General features: G+C 39.1%; 1 protein-coding gene across 4 annotated transcripts in view; it reads left to right on the plus strand.

The window, feature by feature from the left end:
* kcnab1a (potassium voltage-gated channel subfamily A regulatory beta subunit 1a) overlaps positions 1–26,873 on the plus strand; it is a gene marked incomplete at both ends in the record, with an annotated part of 151,253 nt that overhangs the window by 66,772 nt on the left and 57,608 nt on the right. For all 4 annotated transcript variants that reach the window (XM_079374456.1, XM_079374457.1, XM_079374458.1 and 1 more), the window contains one exon: positions 19,678–19,721. In XM_079374456.1, the coding sequence (XP_079230582.1) occupies positions 19,678–19,721 (44 nt within the window). The remainder of the gene's footprint in view (positions 1–19,677; positions 19,722–26,873) is intronic.

The following is a 26,873-nucleotide window of genomic DNA, read 5'->3' on the forward strand; positions in this document are numbered from 1 at the left end:
AAGTTACACACCTTACCTTCAAAAATAGATTTTTTTCCTCTAAGATCATTTGAAAGTGAGATCTTCATAATATAATTTAAGAATATTTACTATTATAATATTAAAATAAGATATTTTTCATATGTAATGCACCAATAATGTAAATTGTTTTCCATAGTAAAATTAATGGGAAGAATAAATGGGCTAAATGGGATATGGCAGAAAATCACACATATGGATCATCAGAAACTGCAGGATTATGAGTCAGTCCAACGTGAAACAGCCTTGGAGTTTAAACAGGTGATTAGTTCTTTCATCAAAAGGCTTATTGTGCTCCACGGGGCTTATTGCTCCCTCACACAAAACTTGAACAGTTGCATAACAAACTACTTACACAAGCAATGACATGGTAAAAAATCTGAATCAGCATTGGCATGATTTAGTACCATTTCAGCTTTCTTTTCTCTCTGTTTCAAGTAAAGCAGACTCAACAAAAGACTTGTGTCAGACCGGCTGACAGCATGCAAACACAGAGACTTGTGTCAGACCGGCTGACAGCATGCAAACACAGTGGTTTTGTACAGAAATGATCATATGAGACAGTGTTGAGTGTTTGAATGTCTTCTGATTTCAGTTACCATTCACACCCATCAGAAATAATAAAAAGAGTGTCTGAAACAGGAAAAAAAAATTGGTTTCTCTCAGTCATCTTTAGACCAGCCAAATGTGTCATCATATTTTCAAAAACATAATAATCACATGCCCTGTAAATTAAGAACGGCTTGCTCCGCAGAACGAAAGACATCTCTTTTCACTCAAAGAAACAGATATCCAGTACACCCAAATTGTTAGATTATACTTTTATTCAATAAATCTTCTCACATCGCCTTTCTTTTCAAATTAACTTCAGGCATTGTTGTTGCCTAAAAGGATTTTAGGTAGAAACAGAAAGAGAAGTGGCTGCTGCTGCAACATTCATCTGCTGGGGAAATAATTACATAATCTGTTTTTCAAAAAGCTTTGTTCATTTTCCAAGATTCTTCAACAGAACCTTCCCAGATATTTACATATCACAGTATTCCTTCTTAAAATACGCCTTTGAATCACACATTGGAACAATAAATTGTGAGTACTGTTATGCCATGTTGTGAGGGCTTTATGATCTATTTGTGTGTTTTACAGAGGGAGTCAGTGATTATCATTAAGACCTTTGGCAGCTTTTCACTAGAAATCATGTTCCTTTTTCTTGGGGATGCCTCCAGCACATATGAGCATTTGTCATTCCATTTGAATAATTACCATACTAATGATAAATTTTTTCATGCCATATGTAGCTCTCTTTACGATGAAACGCTCCTGCTACACTCTTAAAAGTAGGTTCATTATTGGCATTGGTGGTTCCATTTAAGAAACTTTAATATCTATGGAACTTTCCAAACTTTTTTTTTTGGGGGAGGGGGTTCTGTAGATTTATTTTTAAATGTTCTTCACACTAAGAAGTGCTCACTGAAAGTTCACTGAGGAACCCAGAAATGGTTCTTCTATGGCAATGCTGTACTTTTTTTTAGTACTTTTATTTTTAAGAGTGCAGAGCTTGAACTTTACTTTGGAGTACTGGAGTAAAATAACTTTTATCTTTGGGGTATCACAACAGAAGCCAGGAAGAGCTTTGTCTGAAAAAGGGCATCATCAGTCGCTTTTTTTTTTTTTTTAACTGAACTCCTTATTATCGAGCAGAGAGCAGGATGACAGTGTAGTCCTCATTTCCTCAGAAAGCAAATCTGTTTGATGGGGAGCAAAGGAAAACAAAGTAATACTGAGGATGGGGCATCTTCAACCTATTGTCATTTTATTTTTTAGTCATGGCTTACTTGGTCCACTATAGGCAAATTACAACAAAGAGTGTGTCAAGTTGGGTAGATGATTTGAACCTTTTGGCAAATTATTTTCTTTAGGTACGATTTCGTTGCATGAATTAAATGTTATTTATCATAATCATGCAAAGTAATAACTCTCTCTCTCTCTCTCTCTCTCTCTCTCTCTCTCTCTCTCTCGCTCTCTCTCTCTATATATATACACTCACCTAAAGGATTATTAGGAACACCTGTTCAATTTCTCATTAATGCAATTATCTAATCAACCAATCACATGGCAGTTGCTTCAATGCATTTAGGGGTGTGGTCCTGGTCAAGACAATCTCCTGAACTCCAAACTGAATGTCAGAATGGGAAAGAAAGGTGATTTAAGCAATTTTGAGCGTGGCATGGTTGTTGGTGCCAGACGGGCCGGTCTGAGTATTTCACAATCTGGTCAGTTACTGAGATTTTCACGCACAACCATTTCTAGGGTTTACAAAGAATGGTGTGAAAAGGGAAAAACATCCAGTATGCGGCAGTCCTGTGGGCGAAAATGCCTTGTTGATGCTAGAGGTCAGAGGAGAATGGGCCGACTGATTCAAGCTGATAGAAGAGCAACTTTGACTGAAACAACCACTCGTTACAACTGAGGTATGCAGCAAAGCATTTGTGAAGCCACAACACGCACAACCTTGAGGCGGATGGGCTACAACAGCAGAAGACCCCACTGGGTACCACTCATCTCCACTACAAATAGGAAAAAGAGGCTACAATTTGCACAAGCTCACCAAAATTGGACGGTTGAAGACTGGAAAAATGTTGCCTGGTCTGATGAGTCTCGATTTCTGTTGAGACATTCAGATGGTAGAGTCAGAATTTGGCGAATGAGAACATGGATCCATCATGCCTTGTTACCACTGTGCAGGCTGGTGGTGGTGGTGTAATGGTGTGGGGGATGTTTTCTTGGCACACTTTAGGCCCCTTAGTGCCAATTGGGCATCGTTTAAATGCCACGGCCTACCTGAGCATTGTTTCTGACCATGTCCATCCCTTTATGACCACCATGTACCCATCCTCTGATGGCTACTTCCAGCAGGATAATGCACCATGTCACAAAGCTCGAATCATTTCAAATTGGTTTCTTGAACATGACAATGAGTTCACTGTACTAAAATGGCCCCCACAGTCACCAGATCTCAACCCAATAGAGCATCTTTGGGATGTGGTGGAACGGGAGCTTCGTGCCCTGGATGTGCATCCCACAAATCTCCATCAACTGCAAGATGCTATCCTATCAATATGGGCCAACATTTCTAAAGAATGCTTTCAGCACCTTGTTGAATCAATGCCACGTAGAATCAAGGCAGTTCTGAAGGCGAAAGGGGGTCAAACACAGTATTAGTATGCTGTTCCTTAGTATGGTGAGTGTATATGTATATATATATATATATATATATATATATATATATATATATATATATATATATATATTAGGGGTGGAACCTAATCTATCGCATATCGAGGCATACGGTTCACGGGGCAAATTCCAAATGGAATTGAGCATCCCTATACCCTTAGTGTGGGGACTTTAGAATGAGCAGGGCACGTGCATGCCATTATTTAGTCGTTTGGCAAAGGGAGAGACATAATTTCCTTATTATCTTCAGCTGGGATGTTCCCGTGACAAATCATTTTACAATTTAGTAAAATATTTATTTTTTACATTTATTATTAACTTTGTTTGTTGTTTTGGAAATTTCACTTGAACTCATTCAAATGAATTTTAATACTCAGCAAAGTATAATTAATCAAAAGATACCTGTTGTTATATTGCCATTAATTACATAAAAATAGATAAGTTGATGGTTTCAAAAAGACACATAATGTATTAGGCTAAGTTTACATAATAACGATGTAGTCAAAAATGGAAAAAATTTTCCCTTGCGTTTTTGAAAAGTTTCACATACGGTATACATGACAACATTTTCAAAATGATTTGTGTTTACACATATCTGTGATAACTGCCAAAAAACGCTGTATTACATATGCCAGGCCAGTAGTTGGCGCTGTCACTTTGTTAGTAAACAGTACCAGTAGGGAAGTGATGATTAGCTCTTTGTGGGCAGGAGTTCCATCACTAAAATCACCACACCGACTGTTGCTCTACACATAGCGATAGCAGCTTTAGCAAACTCTTGAGCAGCAATAACACTACCATGTACTATGCCATTGTTGTGTATGTTTGTTCGTGCTTGCCTTTAAAATTGACATGTACTGTACATGTCTACATACCTAACACATACTACTCAAGCACATGACATCACTTTTCAAAGATTCCTGTACTGGTGGTTTACACGGAAACGTTTACATGGGCGTTTTCAAAACTTTGAAACTGTTTTCAAAATTATGCGTTTTCAGTCCCCAAAATGCTGTTGTTGTGGAAAACGAATAGGCAAAATGCATAAAAGGTTTCCCATTTTTGGCTGACAACGTTGTCGTGTAAACGTCCCCTCAGTTGGGTTTTGTTAGGAGCACGAGAAAGGAAATGAGTCATGCGGATGAGTCAGACACATTTCTTCACAAACTGATCTCTTTCTCTGAGTTCTTATACTTTCATTGAGTGTAATGAAATGACCAGTGTGTGATGTTTTAAGCAGTCACTCAATCAGACACCCACACAAGGTGCTGAAGTCTCGCCGGAAGCTAACGCTAAGCGGATGCTTGAATCCCCCCGCTAAAGCCAGTGGAGTTTTTTTTCTCTGCCCACTCACACCAACGTTGCTTGGCGACCTTCTTTCACTCTCTTGCTCTTTCCAGCTCAGAGTGTAATTGTGATTGAAAGTACGTATTAGTGTGCCTGTGTTGCACTCATGTGAGAGTTTGATGTGCGTATGTGTTTGTATGTGAGTGTGAGCTTGAACTCGGAAACTGTCCTCTGACTCAGTCTCACACAGAAGGGGAAGGAATAATCACAGAGTAACTGCATCCTGCTATCATGGGGAGGGAAACAGCTCAGCTCAACATGTGAAGGTGTAAATGAGACCCAAGAGAAATAACAGCTCACTTACAGATTAATGCATGCCAACTAATTTCTTCTGTGAGGGCATAGTACATAGCAAAAGACTGGAGAACAGCTGTTCCTCTGCTGAGTTAAAGTTCTTTGAGGAGATTTTTATTTTATAGGATGGTGTAGCCTCATGTTTAAAGATCTAGGCTGATGCATAAATGGACCTTTTCAGCGAAGCCCCACTGTTCCTGTTGTAACTGTACTGTAATTTGCATTGAATCGTATAAATGTAACTTTGTAGCAACACTTTTATGCTGTTTGAAGGTTCCTGATAGTCTCAGTGAAAATGAAAAAAATACACAAGTTCAACTTTTAAAAAACATGTCTTGAGACCTTATTTTAACCTGAGCACTACATTTTAAGGACTCCTGTCTTGTGCAAGATGCTGCAAAAGATACAAGACTTGAGTGCAATGGTCAAAGATGTCCATCTAGCGTGTTTACAGTGTTTATTTTTTTTCTCTCCATTCAGTCAGCAGTTTTGGTTGGATAGTTGATGAAGTGTGTGTAATCCAATGTGATCGGATTAGGATTCATAGCTTTTCATCATTTATTTTATAAATTAGCATAACACTGTACTTTTACTTGTACGTTTATTTGGTTCTGACCAGTCACTGCTGGAAAGGGTTTAAATATGCAAAAGATGCTAGAAAACATCTCGGTTTACGCATGTAACCATGGTTCCCCGAGAGGGAACGAGACTCTGCGCTCCCTAGGGGGCACTATGGGGAATGCAGTCTGCATGACCGGTGTCTGAAGGACGTGTGAAACAATGCCAATCTATTGGCCCACATGGCCCATGACGTCATAGGCGGGGTGCCCGGAAGTATAAGACGGCACCTGCTGAATACGTCATCCACTTAGCTGTCTGAAGGAGATGTAAACAGGCAGGCCAAAGGCATGGCAAGGGGGCGCAGCGTCTTGTTCCCTCTCATAACCCGAGACGTGAGGCGCATGCCTGTCCTGGTGGGAGAGCACCAAGGAAGCAACAAAAATACACATAAGCCTAGCCTTAGAAAGGGGCCATGCCACTGATGCCACGGGCCGCTCACACAACTTGGCAGAAGCGGGGGAACCCGAATAGATCAAGTGGAACATCCCACCCAAGTTAAGATCACGGCTATCCTCAGATAACTATGCTGTGTGAGCAGAACTAGCTTGGATACACAAGACCACTGAAGAGGCTAACTAGAAAGCCTCTAGAGGAGCTCAAGAGATCGCTACTTAAATCCCAGGTAAAGAGAGTAGCTACTGAGCGATCAGATCAGATCAGGTCTTATGAAGGCTTGTGGACCAGAATAACATACAGTGGTGTGAAAAAGTGTTTGCCCCCTTCCTGATTTTTTTTTTTTTTTGCATGTTTGTCACACTTTATTGTTTCAGATCATAAAAGTAAAGTAGTACTTTGACCCATACTCGAAATTGGTGCTCTGCGTTTAACCCATCCAAGTGCACACACACAGCAGTGAGTAGTGATCAAATGCACACACACACACACACACCCGGAGCAGTGGGCAGCCATGCTGCGGTGCCCGGGGAGCAGTTGGGGGTTCGGTGCCTTGCTCAAGGGCACCTCAGTCATGGTATTGAGGGTGGAGAGAGCGCTGTACATTCACTCCCCCCACCTACAATCCCTGCCGGCCGGGGACTCGAACCCGCAACCTTTCGATTACGAGGCCGACTCTCTAACCATTAGGCCACGACTTCCCTATCATCAAACAAATTTAAATATTAATCAAAGATAACACAAGTAAACACAACATGCAGTTTTTGAATTAAGTTTTTTTATCATGAAGCCATCGGGAAAGACCACTGGAACCAGTTGAGCCCTTACAATCTGACTTTGCTGCAGTTGGAATTGAACTGCTGGTTCGTTTGGCCAGAGGAGAACTGGCCCCCTGACTGAGCCTGGTTTCTCCCAAGGTTTTTTCTCCATTCTGTCACCGATGGAGTTTTGGTTCCTTGCCCCTGTCGCCTCTGGCTTGCTTAGTTGGGGACACTTCATTTCCAGCAATATCGTCGACCTGATTGCAAAGACACTATTTAAACTGAACTAAGCTGGATGATGACATCACTGAATTCAATGAAATGCCTTTAACTGAAAATATATATTTTTAATCTTTTCATTTTACATTATTGACACATTATTTTCCTTTTTTGATATTGTGCAGTTGCTTTGACACAATTTACATTGTTAAAAGCGCTATATAAATAAAGGTGACTTTACTTGACTTGATGATCTGAAACATTAAATGTGACAAACATGCAAAAAAAAAGATCAGGAAGGGGGCCAACACTTTTTGACACCACTGTATGTACCTAGGAAGGGCTACCAGGAAGGGGGACCGTATGAAACTACCCAGACCACAAAGAGTGGGCTATCTACTTATGACCCAAGAGGTGAGAGAGCACTGTGTAGGTAAGGGCTCAAGAGACCGCTACTTAAAACCCTAAGCAGGGGAACAATCGCTGACCTAGAACATAGTTATCCTCAGATAGCTAGGCTCTATGAAAGGGGACCACTCCATAAGAGGGCTCACCACAATTGAAGTAGAAGGCAGCTAGCGTCAGATAGCTGTATTCAGGTAAGCCCGTCCTGCCTTAACAGTGGCTGGGATATAATCACCTTCAGATGGCTATACTAAGGAGGACCCCAAACCTTGTCAGTCCTAGCATAGATAGCTTTCCTGCAAAGCTGCCTAGACCACAGAAAGTAGGTCATCTACTTACAACCCTAGCAGGGGAAACAGCATTGTGTAGGCAAAGGCTCAAGGAGACCGCTACTTAAAGACCCTAAGAAGGTGAGCAGTCATTGAGCTAGCACATAGATATCCTCAGATAGCTATGTACCTAGGAAGGGCTACCGGAAGAGGGACCGACTGAACAAAGAGTGGGCTGTCTATTTATGACCCAAGAAGTGAGACAGCACTGTGTAGGTAAGGGCTCAAGAGACCGCTACTTAAAACCCTAAGCAGGGGAACAATCGCTGACCTAGCACATAGTTATCCTCAAATAGCTAGGCTCTAGGAAAGGGAACCACTCCATTAGAGGGCTCACCACAACTGCAGTAGAAGGCATCTAGCCTCAGATAGCTGTATTCAGGTAAGCCCGTCCTGCCTTAGCAGGGGAGATAGCATTGTGTAGGTAAGGACTCAAGAGACCGTTACTTAAAACCAAAAAGCAGGGGAACGATCACTGAGCTATGTGATCCCTGTGTCGTTCAATTTTATTAAACATAACATAATTTATTAACTTATTTGTTTTGTTTTCTTTGTATGTATGGCTTACTTGGGTTGTTACCGACATATGGTAAACATTTCATGTCAACAGCACCTTTCAAAATATATTTACTGAGAAAAATGGTGACGTGTTCAATACTTACTTTACCCGCTGTGTGTGTGCGTGTATATATACGCGCACACACACCACACCCCACACACACACACACACACACACACACACACACACACACACACACACACACACACACACACACACACACACACACACACACACACACACACACACGTTGGTTTTTGTGGTTTATGGGGACTCTCCATAGGCATAATGGTTTTTATACTGAACAAACTGTGTGTGCTATTGCCCTACACCTAAACTTAGCCCTCACAGGAGACTTTGTGCATTTTTAGATTTTCAAAAAAACACCATTTAGTATGTTTTTTTAAGCCTTTTGAATTACGGGGACATAGGCAGTGTCCTCATAAACCACCTTCATATTGTAATACCTCTGTCATACCCATGTCATTATACAAATTTGTGTCCTCATAAACCACATAAACATGCACACACACACACACACAAACAAAAATGGAATATAGAATATTCAGTTCTGGAATAAATAGTGTAGAGGTCTGAAATCACTGACTGAAACAGTAACATTTACTTAGGGTGACAAAATATAATGCCGGAGCAGCAATATGTAAAATCTGTTTGGCTGAAATTTTGAGGTTTGTTGAACTTTAGTACTATGCTTTATCACCTAGAACACAACATCCTGAACAGCATACTGAATACAATTACTTAATTAACCAAACTTAATTGCTGACATTTTATTTTTGATTTCATTTCCAATTATTTTGGTTAAATAATTTTAGTAAATCACTGTATTATGAAAGGGTTTACTTTTCAGATTCTGTCAAATACATACATTACAGTGTCTATTACCTACTTACCAATACTTTCACTGTGAATATAAATGAGATCACCCTGAAAACATTTACCCATTGAACAGATGGGTATATATCAATCTCACATTTTAGCAATTTACCTCAACAATACTTTAAGCTTATTTATTCCTCAGTTGACCTTTAATATACTAGATTACATTTGGAAACAAAGATGAAGTTCTCAAAGTGAATGCATACCTTGACTCTAGGATTCAAACAACTAAAAATCAAGTCAAAAATCTTGGGGTGATTCTGGAGGCAGACCTTAGTTTTAGTGATCATGTCAAAGCAGTAACTAAATCAGGATACTATCATCTCAAAAACATTGCAAGAACTTGATGTTTTGTTTCCAGTCAAGACTTGGAGAAACTAGTTCATGCCTTTGTCACCAGCAACACCAAAGAAGACCATCAGACAGCTGCAGCTCATCCAGAATGCTGCTGCCAGGATTCTGACTAGAACCAGAAAATCTGAGCATATCACACCAGTCCTCAGGTCCTTACACTGGCTTCCAGTTACATTTAGGATTGATTTTAAAGTACTTTTACTTGTTTATAAATCACTCAATGGCCTAGGACCTAAATACATTGCAGATATCCTCACTGAATATAAACCGAACAGACCACTCAGATCATTATGATCGAGTCAGTTAGAAATACCAAGAGTTCACACAAAACAGGGGGAGTATGTTTTTAGCTATTATTCCGCCCGCTGTTGGAACCAGCTTCCAGAAGAGATCAGATGTGCTAAAACATTAGCCACATTTAAATCAAGACTCAAAACTCATCTGTTTAACTCTGCATTTGTTGAATGAGCACTGTGCTACGTCCGAACTGATTGCACTATTTATAATAATTTTCTATTCTTAACTGTTTTAAATTATTTTTAAATCAATTTTTATATAATTTTGTTTTTATTGTTGTGATTATTATATTTTTAATTCCTTGTTTTTATTATTATTTTAATGACTATTTCACTTCCTTTTATGTAAAGCACTTTGAATTACCACTGTGTATGAAATGTGCTGTATAAATAAACTTGCCTTGCCTTACATCAGTCAGATCTCTTGACTCCAGGTGTCCACAGCGACAGTTTCCATTGCGAAGTAGATATGGAAGTAGGTGATTTGCTCCTGATTTATGCAGATTGCTCCCTCTTCTTTTGAGCAGAGCACAAGGCAAAGCTTTGCTCAATGTGGCAGGCAAGCACAACTGTTCATTTGCAACACTTTATTTACTTACTGATCCATTCAGTCAACTCCAAATATTAACATCACATATAATATTCTCTTCTCATGAGATGAATCTCTTTTCTTACTGCTGGGTGGATCATCTGCAATGTTTCATTCGTGTCATTATACCGCTCTGCATTTTGTTGTCATTTTGTTCCAGATATTAGAAGTTTAATTTTGCATTGTTCACTGTGGGTGGTAGGCAGTTATTTGAGTTCTTGTATAATGAAGTTTTGAATGCCCCGTGACACTCAAATTAATTTTGTTTACTGGAGCCTCTAAAGAAATGAATTAAAGTTCTGTTTTAAATAACCCAAGTGCCAGACTTCATTAAGTGGAGTGTCATACTACGGCTTATTTTTAACTTCAGATTTCATTCATTGCTTTATTTTGACAGGATGCAAAGCCACTGAAAGAACATTGTGTGAATGGGGGCATAGATATTGCATCATATTTTTTTTTCTGAAATTGATTGTGACGGCTGACCTTTGCTGTTTGGGTGGACTTTATTAAATCATGAGGCAAAATTCTTAGTGTGGTATTTTGTTTTTCAAGGGTATAGGGGTTCCAAAACACATTTGAAAACTTAAGTGGCACATATGTGACCCTGGACCACAAAAGCAATCTTAAGTCGCTGGGGTATATTTGTAGCAATAGCCAAAAATACATTGCATGGGTCAAAATTATCGAGTTTTCTTTTATGCCAAAAATCTTTAGGATATTAAGTAAAGATCATGTTCCATTAATATATTTAGTAAAATTCTTACCATAAATATATCAAAACTTCATTTTTGATTAGTAATATGCATTGCTAAGAACTTCATTTGGGCAACTTTAAAGGCGATTTTCTCAATATTTGGATTTTTTTTTTGCACCTTCGGATTTTCAAATAGTTGTATCTCGGCCAAATGTTGCCTGATCCTAACAAACCATACATCCATGGAAAGCTTATTTATTCAGCTTTATAAGTATAAGTATAAATCTCAATTTCAAAAAATTGACACATAAGACTGGTTTTGTGGTCCAGGATCACATATAATGTATACATTTCACTGCGTCATGAACAAAATGTCAAACCAAGTTTGCATTGTTCAGCTGATGTTTTTTGTATTTTATTTTATATTATTTAATTTTTTATTAGCTGGCCAAATGTGTTTCACAATTTTCTTAATTTGTATCCAATAACAAAAATGTCATGCTCCATAAAATTATATTTTATAACAATAATGTCTTTTATGTCTTTTGTAGTAGAGGACATCCATTTTCATAGTAAGAATGTCTGTAATATGTGTTTGCACATGAGAGAAGCAGACAGTTTTGTAATGATGACAGATGCGGTCTCCCCTGACATATCAGAATACTGGCAGAGTCAAACCAGCCAAATGCTGCTGTATATGTCTCATGTCCTTTTCTCTCAGATTTTGTTCTCCCATCCTATCCTCTCATTCGCTGTATTTCATAAAATTCCTATCTTCTGTCTTTGTCACTTATATAATAATAGTATCTTCTCTCTCACACATGTAACATACCTTCTGTGTCTCTCTGCTATGAAACATGAAATAATATTCCATGTGCACAGGGACTTCTTACCTAATTAGGCCCGTACTGCTCAGAGATGCACGTCTGAAGAGACAGCGATTCTCTAAGTATAGCATGTGGTGACTGTAACCTTCATAAAATACCCGTTCCAATCCCTCATGCACATCCATTTAGTGTAATACAGTGGGGAAAAATATATATATTTAATCCCCTGCTGATTTTGTACGTTTGCCCACTGACAAAGAAATTATCATTCTAGAATTTTAATAGTAGAACATTGAGAGACAGAATAATTTCAATTACTTTTTTCACAAGAAGAGACAGATACTTATTTCACTCATTTAAATGCAAATCAATTTATAACTTTTTTGAAGTGTGTTTTTTCTGGATTTTTTTGTTGTGTTTCTGTCTTTCACTGTTCAAATAAACCTACCATTAAAATTATAGACTGATAATTTCTTTGTCAGCGGGCAAACACACAAAATCAGCAGGGGATCAATTATTATTTTTTTCTCCACTGTAACAGCACGGCACATGGATCTGACACACCAGAGTGACTTTTAACACTGGAAAAGAGTCAAGAGAGACAGAATGAAACGTAACAGAAATGATTCGAGGACAGCAAAACTTCAGAAGTAAGACAAACTCTGTGTTGCAAGAACTGAGGCTGACCCAGAAAACGCAAAGATAAACATCATATAAACCCAACTAGGGCTCAGGTGTGTTGTTCTGGAGAGAGCCAATGCATACAAACAGATGCTGAGGCACATAAGCAGATAGCACACTTATATGCTCATGTGCACTCAAACTGCTTCCAGATGATGCACCTGGGGTCTCAGAATCACCAGAGGTCAGGATCTCATTGACCCAAATCACATCTCCATTTTACACCATCATATTATACCGCATTACTTTATTATGACAGACAGTAGAGACAATGGGTGAGAGAAGTGTTCTCTGATTATTGCTGCATGAATACTGAATGAGTCTGATTCACTCTGTTCTTCCCAGATTATGGGTTATGTTCTCTAAAGTAATCATGACAGTTCAGCTTCCAACTAAATTTTACACCGTCTACATGCACACACACATATATACACACACTGCCCTATCAGAAAAGCAGTAGGGAGAGCATGGTTACAGTAAACTCCTTGAACTGGCTGTGGTTGAAATAATGAGCATATCTGGGTCTCTGCCTGCGGTATAAGTATTTGATTATGTTTGGGGCAGGGAAGCCAGTGCCTCTTCAAAAAAATTGGATGAGAAAGTAATTCACATACAAAAATAAAACAACACAAATATTAAAAATATGACATTTTATAGTGTAGAAATAACTAATTTGACAGTGTCCAAAAGTGACACCAGCTGAGTTGTGTTTTAATAGGACCCCTAAGTCCTGCAGTGATAATGTATGTTTGTAGGCCAATCTGGAAGTTAGCATCACCCTGCTCCCTCAACAAAAACAAAAAGAATGGATTATTGCAGAAAACATGAAAATATGCTCTGTGTTGTTTGCACACATTTTGTTCATCATGGTAATCTTCACAAATTAACACAACATTTATCAATTTTGAAATCTAAATGGCATACTACACCATGTTCACATGACTTCTATCTCACCACCATTAAGCTTCCGGCATCTCTTTTAATCTTTCTTTAAAAAAATAAAATAAAATAAAATAAAAAATACAGTTTTTTTTTTTGAAAGTATGAGTTAAATAGTTTGCAAGAGCACGATTATAAACACAACGAGGCTGTGAAAATGGATTAGTTAGTAGATTAATTAACTTCGGTGTGATGTTTAATGTCCCCGATAACCTCTGTAGTCCCATTTAGCCACTTTAAAAAGTAACATTACTGATGTATTTTATGTTGTAGAATAACATGTTAGAATATCTTGAGCTTGTGTTAACCAAAGACATTAACCAAAAACCTGTTAAAAACCCATTGCCTTCAGTATGACAGAACCAAAAGTGCTAGAATGCTAACGTGTTTCTGGATTTGGGTTTACAATATTACATCTGTGCTTGCTGTGGGTTTGATGGAGGTAGGTTATTTATTTACTTGCTTGGCCATTTTTAGTTGATAAACAGGAAAGTGGGTTCAAGCGCCAGCAGAAGGCAGTGTAATGAAATAGCCTTTAAGAGAAGCAGTCTATCAGCGGAAGTTTAAAATCAGCTCGTAAGTGTATTTACTTGTCTCAGTGTTTAGTGCATTTGCCGTTGCTAGGAAACGCTTATTTTTGTTTACTGTGTTGAGAGGTGCTGAAATCGCGTTTGGTCTCGTACTGTATCACGTATCTTGTCAGTGTGTGCACTTGCTTGGCCATTTTTAGTTGATAAACAGGAAAGTGGGTCCAGCTGAATTGAAATGATCATTTGTTGGATTGGTATAAAAAAGGTTATTATACCGCGGCAGCGGTCGCGGCAGTCGTCGTGTGAAGCCCTCCTAGTGTGAAGACCGAAGAGTGTAAAGACCATCAACTCTACCGTGCGACTCCACTGGACAGGGATAGAAGTATCGCTTTTTATTTTAGTTTTTTCATTTATATGTTTATTATTGAAATGTTGTTATATGCATGTGTCAATTTTATTTAATTTATTTATTTTCTTAAATATGTAGGTATATAGTATTTATAGAGTTGTAACGTTTAGTTTTAGTTACTTTTTCTTATTTGTAAGTCGCTTTGGACAAAAGCGTCTGCTAAATGACAAAAGTAAAGTAAAGTAAAGTAAGAGAATCAATGGGGTAAAGTCACGTGAGAGGAGGCAATGTCTGCATTGTTTTTGTGCATGTTTTGCATTTAAATAATGGTGCTAATGTGAAGACTAATTAAAAACTAAGTAAACAACTCACTCACTTAGATACCACCCCTTTATATCATGTCAAAATCAAACTTGAAATGACTTAAGAACATAATCTGTTTTTCTTTTTTGCATTTACACAGTTATTATTTTTGAATAAATGAAGAGTTCAGATGCAAAAGCCTTAACGTTACCGTTTGAAATTTTCTTCTAAAATGAGCATTTTGATCAGGCATTCAGGCTCCTATGTGTAGGTTTAGTCATTCCACTTTAATGGCAATGAATAGGTTCTTTTATTTGCCATTAAAGTAAAATAACTGAACATAAACATAGGAGCCTGAGGAAAAATGACAATTTTAGAAGAAAAATTTTGATGGCACTTGGAGGCTTTTGCATCTGAACTCTTCAAATGTAAAAATGCATAGAACACACCAGCTTGAGGATATTTATACTTGGTTTAAACAAATAGGACATTAATTACATGGTTAGTGTTATTATATAGAATACACACTATATAGACAAAAGTATTGGGACACCTTATTGTTACACCAACAGGGACTTTTAATGACATTGCATTTTAAACACATATGCATATATGGAGTCGGTCCCCTGTATGCAGCTATAAGAGCTCTCGTTTTTTAGCAAGGCTTTCCACAGGATTTTGGAGTAGTTCTGTGGGAAGTTTTGCCCAAACCCAGTAGTGCATTTGCAAGGTCAGGCATGGATGTTGGTTGAGAAGGCCTGGCTTGCAATCTCCGTTCGGGTTCATTCCAAAGGTGTTCGATGGGGCTGAGGTCAGGACTGCAGTCAAGTTCTTCCACACCAAACTCATCCAACCATGTCTTTATAGTTTTTTCGCACTGGGGTGCAATCATGCTGCAATAGAAAAGTGCCTTCCTACAAACTATTCCCACAAAGTTGGAAGCATAGCATTGTCTTAAATGTCATGGTATGATGAAGCATTATGATTTCCCCTCACTGGAAAAAAGTGCATTTGCTTACAAGCAAAAATGCATACATAATAAGAGTTTCAGACAGAATTGTTTTTATATTTGTTCCTTTTTTAGACACAGTAAATATTCTTTTTATGCTGACTTTCATAAAATTGTTATATGCAGCCCTTGTAGATAACCAGATAAATTTGTGTTATTTTTATGATTATATCCATCATACACACATCCAGGCACATTTACGTGTAGAATGTATTTATGAGTGTGTGTGTGTGTTTTAAGTCATCGTAATCTGAGGAGTAGCGTGTCCCTGATCTCACATGAGTAGTCTTCTGAAAAACACTCCTAACTGATCAGTCACTGTTCTTTATTTCGAATCGCTATGCTATATAATACTTTCTGATGCTGCTTGACATCAGAACAATACATCTGCTTTACTCCCTTAATTATTCATTGAGAAACATGTTGAGTGATCAGTGCAAGTCTGCTGAAAGGAACTGTTGGTGCAGTAACTCCTTCAGTCCCCTCAGAGCCGCTAGCCAGACGGCCTGCAGGAGTGCCTTTAAAGAGCATGATTATGATGATTAATTACATCGTTTAAACTCTGTCTACTGATTTTAGCACCTCTATCTCACTCTCAGGTTTAAACATCGCCACTTTACCTTGAGACAAACCTAGATGTGGTGTGTGTGTGTGTGTTGCTTTAAAAGCTATGTTTGGTCTCTGGATGGTTCTGCTCTGTTTGATACTGTCAGCGTAGATTGACAAATGTACACAGATAATTATACATAACACGCTGTCCCCTACAACACAAGACTCCTTTTCTTGAGCTGTGCCATTGTTGTGGTTATGCTCCTCTGTTTTTTTTTTTTTGCAGTGCGCAATGCTCCATTTGTCTTTGGTGCAGCTTATTTTGAGCAGCCCCTTTAATGTAATTTTAAACATCTTTCTCATTCTGACTGGAACCCAATCATTTTTTTTGTCCTCTTTTTGTCTTTTGTCCTTTTGCCATGATAGACAGCTTTCTTCTGCAGTGCTGTCAGTTACAAAATACAAATTCACCCCAGAGGATCAAAGACTTCACAACTACATGTGCACTAACAATATTCAATAACAATCAATCGATCAATACTAAATAAATAAATATATATTTTACTTTTTTTTTTTTATTTAGTATTGTCCTGAAGTATTCTATGCTCACCAAAGCTGCATTTATTGACCAAAAATACAATTAAACAATTATTAATACTGGTTCTTATCATGCTAAAGATTCGTTGGTGATTTATAGATGTCAAAAGACATTATAAATGTCTTTGCCACATTTGATCAATGTGAATGTGTCCTAGTTGAATGTATATTCAGGCAGGCACTAATTCAAAATAAACATTGTATACTTATTGTATGTATATTGTATATGTTTTTACACAATCCCACTTATTTTGTTCAAATTAGGAACATCAACCTAGATTAATAAATTCTGTAACAGTTGCTTTTCTGATACCTAAAAATGTACAGAAGAAAAAAACTTTGAATGACTTCCTGTGCCAAGTTTTAGTACTGTAGGTCCATAGAAAACAGTTTTTGTTTTTTTCTGTACAAAATGTTGTTTGCATCAAACGTCCGCAACAAATATTTGGTCCTGGTGTGTATAAGTCTTTAGCCATGTTATTGTTTCTGCTTCTTTCTACCTTGCTCTCGGCCTTGAAAAGGGGATTGCGCTATTTCCTCGGTCACACTCTTCAACTTAATGTTGTTATGAACTGTCACAAGTTGACAGATGGATCCTTGGAAACTAATGGTAACCACAGGCTGTATATTACAAAACGTTCTGTGTAAGTTCTCGGTTAGCCATGTGTAATCTGTCACACATGCAGGTTTATTATCTGCAGCACGGTGAATCTGTTATTACCCTGCGCCTTCATTCTCAGGCCTTGATGCAGAGAAATAAATTCATACTGATAGTAGCACAGAGGTAATACACTCTCACTGCAGAATGCACCCGTTTGCATTTTCTCTCTTGCTCATCCTCATTTTCGCTCTCTGTCAGCACTTGTCTGTGTTCCCAGCTAAATTTGTAGCTAATCCCAACCCACTTCATATCAATAAATCTCATTAAGAACAATTAATTCCCTTTCATCTGATTTATGGTGCTCACACAGCTGTCGTGACCATCTTCATACTTGCTGTGGAGTCACAAAATCTCTGTAATGTTTTGAACTGTTTATTACATTTATGCATTTAGCAGACGCTTTTATCCAAAGCGACTTACATTGCATTCAAGTTACAGTTTTTACATTTTATCAGCTCTTGCTTTCCCTGGGAATCGAACCCATGACCTTGGCGTTGCTAGCGCCATGCTCTACTATTTGAGCTACAGGAAAGGTTTATGGGATTTAGCACACAGCATCACTGAAGCTAAGTGGCGCTGTGTTAGACTACGACCAGTTTTATCAACACATTGCAAGTGCTATCGTTTTTCTGTGATGTTAATAACCTCAGATGCCTAGTAATGCCTTTGCTATTCAACATAAAGTTTGGCTGGCTAGCATAAACCAGTAAACCTCTGCTGGTAGATTTCTGTAAATAACTACACCATCTGGACCCAAATTACATTTTTCCTCAGCTGAAGGCCATTTAGAGATATTGCCTTGTCAACAAATTTTGACATTTGAGAATATAAATGGTAACAGCTTAGCATTCACATAAACCTTTAATCAATCCCAATATTATTGTTCAGATACCACAAGCATTTTAAAAATGTTAAAGGGTTACCCCACCCTAAAATTAAAATGTTGTCATTAATCACTTACCCCCATGTCGTTCCAAACCCATAAAAGCTTTGTTCGTCTTCGGAACACAATTTAAGATATTTTGGATGAAAACCAAGAGGTTTGTGACTGTCCCATTGACTGCCAAGTAAATTCGAACGCTGCTTGCGTCCAGTGGATATTCTCCGAAATGGTGCTACGCTGACACAAAGGAGACGAATTGTTGAATTAAGTCGTCGTTGTTTTCGTTTTCTTTGCGCAGAAAAAGTGTTCTCGTCGCTTCATTAAATTCAGATTGAACCACTGATGGCAGATGTTTTTCATACTTTTCCGGGCCTTGACAGTGGAATTTACTGGGCAGTCAATGGGACAGTTACAAACCTCCCAGTTTTGTGTTCCGAAGACGAACAAAGCTTTTACGGGTTTGGAATGTCATGAAGGTAAGTGATTAATGACAAAATTTTCATTTCGGGGGTGTGTGTGGGGGGGGGTGTGTGTGGGGGGGGGGGTAACCCTTTAAACCCAGTGTTGTTTTTTAAAACAAATTCTGTGTTTTGATGAAAATATCCTTTACTTATTAATTTTGAAATGGCATCTACATTTTGTCAACAAAATAACATTTTAGTTGACAAGTGCAAATATTCAAACAATTTATATATTAATTTAAGCATACCAAAAAAAAAAAAAAACACATTTAAAAAATGTCCCTGGAGTTAAATTATATTTATTGTCCTTTTTACTGGTGTTATTGAAATGAACTGGATTTAAAAAAATATTAAAATGCTAAAAAAAAATTTAAGTAAAAGAAAATCAATTTTGCCTTTTTCATTTAACTTGACATACTCAAAATAAAAACTATATGGACATAAAAAAAAAAAAAATTACAAAACACAACAAAATTACAAAAAGCTTTAAAATTTAAATGAAAGTGGTTTGTAGAAAAGTATCAAACAATAATAAAAACTATAATATGTCTCAATAATAAAATAATAATTAACATGCAAGCAAAGCTAGTTTACTGGTTTTAATTGTTCAACTTCATCTCATGCACCTCTAGATTAACTGGATAAAAACTAACTCATTTTCTCAGACAACACTAGTAGACCTGAGAGACACACTTTTTTTATATACTGTATATATAGATGCATTTGTGTGTGTTTTATGTTTCAGCTAAAATGTACATTGAGAAATACTGTTTAGCTCCATGGAGCCTGAACCAGAAGGACACCAATGTCAAATCTAATATAAATGTTTTATTTTCTCTCCCTCCTCTCTCTCTCTGTTTCTGTCTGTCTAGGAACCTTGGAAAATCTGGATTGAGAGTATCATGCCTTGGTCTGGGTGAGTATTACATTATAGCAAAAAAAGATATTTCCATATACTGTATGTTTTTGGTGCAGCAGACAGAAGCAGAGACCGATTTTGCAGAATTTGTTTCTGTTTAACAGTTCATTAATCATGACACCACGCTGACTCTCTCTAGCATTCTTTCTCACACACACACACACACACAATCTGTTTCTTGATGTCTGGGAAAGGAGGACTGGGACTTGAACAGTGGGATATATGAACGCAATTACAAAAGCTGAACTCCAGTAACCGGAGTGGGCCAGTCTGCTTCGGTACCTCCGAGACGACAAAATGCAGACTCAGCTTTCAGAGTGAAGCAGGCCATCGCTACAGGGACTCCACATGCCTGTGTGTGTCTTTTAAAATATAAGCACTACCGTGTATGCATGTTACTAAATATAAAAATATCCAGGAAGATAAATAGCATGGGATGCGATGCTCATGTAGGAGACACAGATTTGAATCTGGCCTGTGTCTGGTCATGACCCCGTTCTTCTTTCTTTCTCTTCCCCACCTGTCTGTCAATAAAAAAGTGACAGAGCCCGAAATAAAACTATCATGTATGCTCACAACTGTTGGGTAGCAGGCTTCTTTCATTGCTGCTTGGTAGACTTGTAGTCATTTTAATAAAAATATAAAGGGATGGTCTGTTTTTAACATTAGATGAGTTTATTAATTTGCTCACAATGTAAACCTGTGCTGCATAATGGGTCACTGAACAAATCTGAACGAATCATTCTGGTTAACAAATTGGTGAACGTCTAATTTAGAATTAATTATTTTGTTCACTGAACACTGTTTTTTTTTTTTTTAACAAATCAGTAAATGAATAGTACTTTAAATTAGTAAATTAATCAGTGTCCAACTTAGTAATGTAATCTGTTCTGCAGAAAGAGTCTGAACAAATCAGTGAAAAAAAATAAATCTGGATTAATCTTTCTGGTGAACAAATTCAAAAGTTTCATTGAGAAGAAGCAATTGTTTGTTTGTGATGATGACTAAGGAATCAGTTGAGTAAATAAAGGAAAGGGTCACTGAATGAATACGTGAACAAATCTGAGTTTATCATTTTGGTGAACAGATTTAAAGTTTAAATTGAGAGGATTTTTATTTTTAATTTTTTTACAAATCAGTTGTGTAAATGAATCAGTGACACACTTATTAATGTAAACTGTCCTGCAGAGAGTCCCTGAAGGAATCAGTTAACAAATTGAAAAAATATTTGGTAACACTTTGTTTTAGGGTCTCTTGACTAGTCGCTTATTAGCATGCATAATACTAGAATAGTAGCCATTTATTAGTAGTAATTAATCACATATTAATGCCTTTCTCTACATTACCTTATTCTACATCCCCAATACCTAAACTTAACAACTACCTTACTAACTATTAATAAGCAGCAAATTAGGAATTTATTGAGGGAAAAGTCATAGTTAATAGTGAATAAGTGTTCCCTATTCTAAAGTGTTACCAAATATTTTTGGTGAACAGATTCAAATAGCTCATTTAGAAGAAACAATTGTTTATTCATGACAACTCAGTTTTTTTAAGGAATCAGCAAGTAAATTAATCAGTGACACATTCAAAATTAACCTGTCCTGCAGAAAGGTGAATAAGGAATCATTGAGAAGAAATTAATTTGTTATTTAAAGGGGTGATGAACTAAGAACTCAAAATTCCTTGAAATCAAAAGTCATTGTGCTATAAGTTTCAGAGCTCAAAACTTTCTCATTAGTCTAAAACAGCTTTTAATGAAGCCAATCTGTCAAAACGACAGGTTCTGGAATGTGCCGTTTTATGAAATAATAGTGTGGCTAAACTCTGCAGAAGAAGATCAACGCCTGCTTCTGCATCACTGCCTGTTTAGCCTTGCCCACCAATTTGCACATGTAGTAGGTAAATGACAAGAGCAGCAAATCCAGGTCTATGCAGAAACTCGGTAACACTTTATTTTAGGGTCCCTTAACTAGTAGCTAATTAGCATGCATATTAATAGAATAATAGCCATTTATTAATTAAACACATATTAATGCCTTATTCTACATCCCTAATCCAATTGTTTCCTTTCTATGTTTACTATTGAAATGTTGTTGTATGCATTTGTCAATTTTATTTAATTTCTGTATTTTCTTAAATGGGTGTGTATAGAGTATTTACAGAGTGTTAACTTTTAGTTTTAGTTATTTTTTCTTATTTGTAAGTCGCTTTGGATAAAAGCGTCGGCTAAATGACTAAAAGTAAAAGTAAAGTACTCAATACCTAAACTTAAGGTGTGTCACGTCCCTCTCTGAAACAAGGGGCACGGAGACAAGGAGATTCCAATAATCCTTTTATTGAAACACAGACAGACGAGGAGCTTGGGGAGAGACGAAAAAAACGACGTTCAATACCGGACACGGGCAGGGAAACACAGGGCTTATAAACACTAGGAAATCAACAGGGAAGAACAGAAACAGGTGCGGGGCAATTAACAGGGCTGGAGACAAATTAACTAATGATGACAAACGAGGACAGGAACAGGAAGGCCAAATATGGGCACGAGAGGAGGGGGAAACAAGACACAGGACTGACATTACGCCCCCCTCCGGAAGGCGTGTCCTCACGCCATATACCATCCAACGGGGAGGGGGGGTGGGCGCTCTGTAGGCCTCCAGGGATCAGGGCTAACGGCCTCCAGAGCGGGGGCCCGTTCCCGGAGCCATGGCGGGATGGGAGACACAGGAGGCCATGGCGGGTCAGGGGACTCGGGAGGCCATGGCTCAACTTCTTCGGGCCGCCCGAGGGGTTCTGTGACCTTGGCCCTTTGCCCGGCCACACAGGCCGTGAGCCTATTACCCCCCCCCCCCAAAATTTTCTTGGGGAAGTCCCCCCTTGGGAACCACTGCGGAGCGGACTCTGTCGGGCGCTCTTGCAGCGCGGACTCTGTCGGGCGCTCTTGCAGCGCGGAGCTGGACGGAACCAGCGGAGACGCAGGAGGGCACGTGCGGGGAGCCGGCACGGGGGTCGCTCTGGAAGCGCAGACACTTGGGGGTGCTCTTGAGGAGCTGAGCTGGATGGGACCAGCGGAGATGTAGAAGAGCTGGACGGCCCCAGCGGAGATGCAGGAGAGCTGGACGGGACCAGCGGAGCACGGATTCGTGGGGACGCTTTTGAAGCGCAGATTCGCGGGGCGCTCTGGAAGCGCGGGTTCGCGGGGGTGCTCTGGAAGCGCGGATTCGCGGGGGTGCTCTGGAAGCACGAACGGCGGAGGGCTTGGGAGAGCCGCGGATGACGGCGAGCTGGCTCGGGACCGGACGCATCCCAGACAAGTAGACTCCCTCTCTCCATCTCAGGCCGGTGGTGTCTTTGGAGGTCCACGGGATGGTGGTAGTTTGCTCCGAGCCAGAACAGCTTGTTCAACGTTGCATCATCTAATGCCGTTGCCACGGCGATCTTGCAGAACTTCTCCGCGAACTCATAGAAGGGGTAAGCCTCGTGGATCAGGGCGGCGAAGGGGGAGGCGGCGTCCATGCCGCGGAGGGAAAAACTGGAACAAACAAAAATACTTTCTAAAAAACAAAAACAAAAATGTTGGACGCCGCTTACTGTTGTCGGTCCGGTATTGAGACACTGCAGGTGAATAAGTTAAAAAAAATTACTAATCGTTATCACCTTACTTACCTAATTGATTGATTACATTGATAATTGCAAACATTTTTTGTATTACAAGCTTTCTAAAATGTTAGGGTTAAATATGCAAATGAGGCATTATTTAATTAAATTTGTGCTAATTTGCATACATTTCTAGAACAAAAATCTAAACACTGGATGAAGGTGGTTTCAAAATTCTTATTTCATTTTATTGACATATTAGAGTCAAACGTTTTTACAGAGGGAATTTGACAAAATCTAATTTTGTCACTCCATAATTCAGAAAATACTTAGAACAGACAGAAAACAATAAATTTTCACAATTTTTTGGGGAATAAAATGTTGTATATAATCAAGAAAATTATATATGAACAAATCCCTCTGTAAAAACCTTCAGGATATAGACAAGAATAAAAATATAAAGTTTGGTGTGTGTAAGTGCTACTGAAGTGGAGATATATGGCTCAATGTGGGAGAGAAAACTCATTTTGAGAAAACGGCCTTTAAAAATATGTATTGTAACTGAAATCTATTGACACAAATAGATAAAGTGCTATAAAAGAAACACTTAACAGTGTCTTTTAGATGTTTTCTTTCCACTAGTCTGAAAAAATACTACCAAAATCTCAAATTTGACAGTGTCATGAGTCCGGGTCCTGCGCTTCTCCCTCTCACCACAAGAGGTCGCCATCTCCCATCCTCCCGGACTCAATTCTCCAGATTCCATTCACCTGACACTAATTATTACACCCTCAGCTGTTCCCCATAGTCACAGGCCGTTTCTCAATATGCGTACTTGTCTGTACTTGTGTTCTTGTGGACTTGTGAAACGTCATCAGTCGCTGCCAAGTACTGTTCCAATTCAAAGTTCACATCTAGCCAAGTCCAGTTCAAATCCCCGGATGTGTTCTTGATCCGCCCCTTTTACCGAGGATGCATCGAGAGGTGACTTGTGCGGACTTGATACGGGCCATAACCCAGAATTCAGTTCGTCCTCCCGTCCTCGAGAGTTCGTTCTTCTGAGTCGAACTTGGCAAGTCCAAACTCGAAAGGACGGAAGTCCAGACTCTGCGAACTTGGTATTGAGAAACGTAATATATAAGCTGTTCCCCTTTGTCACAGACTATATATTCTCCTCTCACTCACCACTCTGCCTGGCTTAATTATTTACTTACTTACTTTTACTTTTGTCATTTAGCAGACGCTTTTGTCCAAAGCGACTTACAAATAAGAAAAAGTAACTAAAACTAAAAAGTTACAACTCTATAAATACTATCTACCCACATATTTAAGAAAATAAAGAAATTAAATAAAATTAACACATGCATATAACAACAACATTTCAATAATAAACATATCAATGAAAAAATTAAATAAAAAGCTACTACTATCCCTTGCCGGTGTCCCTGCCCGGTGGAGTCGCACGGTAGAGTCGATGGTCTTTACACTCTTTACTTTTTTACTTTTGTCATTTAGCAGACGCTTTTGTCCAAAGCGACTTACAAATAAGAAAAAGTAACTAAAACTAAAAAGTTACAACTCTATAAATACTATCTACCCACATATTTAAGAAAATAAAGAAATTAAATAAAATTAACACATGCATATAACAACAACATTTCAATAATAAACATATCAATGAAAAAATTAAATAAAAAGCTACTACTATCCCTTGCCGGTGTCCCTGCCCGGTGGAGTCGCACGGTAGAGTCGATGGTCTTTACACTCTTTACTTTTTTACTTTTGTCATTTAGCAGACGCTTTTGTCCAAAGCGACTTACAAATAAGAAAAAGTAACTAAAACTAAAAAGTTACAACTCTATAAATACTATCTACCCACATATTTAAGAAAATAAAGAAATTAAATAAAATTAACACATGCATATAACAACAACATTTCAATAATAAACATATCAATGAAAAAATTAAATAAAAAGCTACTACTATCCCTTGCCGGTGTCCCTGCCCGGTGGAGTCGCACGGTAGAGTCGATGGTCTTTACACTCTTTGGTCTTCACACTAAGAGGGCTTCACACGACGACTGCCGCGACCGCTGCCGCGGTATAATAACCTTTATTATACCAAACCAACAAATGATCATTTCAATTCAGCTGGACCCACTTTCCTGTTTATCAACTACAAATGGCCAAGCAAGTGCACACACTGACAAGATACACGATACAGTACGAGACCAGTACAGTATTTGTTATCGTTAATGTTCATCTCTGGGGATACATGCACTGTGTTGCCGATTTGTGTATCCCATTCCTTAAACTGTTTTGTTTTTTGCCTTGTTGGCCTTTTGGTTTATTAAAATATATCCTTACCTGTATTTGGACCCAGACCTTGTCTTTTCCACGATGCTCTCTTAGTGTTCCGTGACAGAATTAAGCCAGCAAACATGGGTCCAGTAGGGAAGTTCCTCAACATCTGCCAGGGAGACTAGAGCATTGAGGATTATGCCAGGGACTTCGTTGGAGTGGCTCGTCGGTCGGCTACTGAGAAGTCCTGCCTCATGGTCTTTTTCTGGGGAGGCCTGGCCGAGCCCTTCAAATCCCTGATGCCATACGAGGCGGCAGAACTCGCCTTAGGCATTCTCGAAGCAGTGGAGTCCGCTGATGTTCCCGCCGAGGTGGCGGGGCTCGTTTCAGGCCTTCTCGAAGCGGTGGTGCCCGCTCATGGTTCCCCACGGCGGCGGCGCCTGCTCACAGTTCCCTTGAGGCGGCATTGTCCACTGATGTTTCCCACACAGATGTGCCCCCCCCGAAGCGATGGAGCCCGCCATTGCCCGCTCCAAGGTAGCAGTTCCACACACACCGCTGTGGTGGCCGCTGGTTCTGCCCTGGGTATCCATCCCGCCGGCGCTGCCTCAGCCCCCAGGTCCCCCTCCAGTACACGGACCTGGTCCCCCCCATTCCACCGTTCTGCCCCCGCTCTGCCGTCCCCCTGGATGGGCGCTTGGGAACGTCTGGAAGCTGTTCTTTAGAGGAGGGGTCCTGTCATGAGTCCGGGTCCTGCGCTTCTCCCTCTCACCACAAGAGGTCGCCATCTCCCATCCTGCCGGACTCAATTCTCCAGATTCCATTCACCTGACACTCATTATTACACCCTAAGCTGTTCCCCTTTGTCGCAGGCTGTGTCCAAATTCAGGGTCTGCATCCTCCTTAGGATCCTTCCTACCCGGTTGAAGGAGGAGGGATCCTCCGACGTCCGCAAATCCCGGAAGTCGGTGTTTGTGAATTTGGACAGCCTACCCTTCTTTCAGTTCCCTCCCTTACCCGTTGCTCATAACCTGTCGCCTAGCAACCGTGACAGCGCCAAGCAAGAAGCGGGAAAATGGACAAACAAAGAGTTATTCTCCTCATTTTAATTCTCATTTTAATTCTTTTGGAAGAAATAAAGCAATTAAATAAATTAAATACGTTCTTTGCTCGTTGTCGGAGAGTTTTTTTATATCAGACTACAAGACAGTCACATCCAGGTAAGCCATTATAGCCTATTTTTATTTGTTTT

This window comes from Barbus barbus, assembly GCF_936440315.1.
Source record: "Barbus barbus genome assembly, chromosome: 23".
NCBI classification, from domain to species: Eukaryota; Metazoa; Chordata; class Actinopteri; order Cypriniformes; family Cyprinidae; genus Barbus; species Barbus barbus.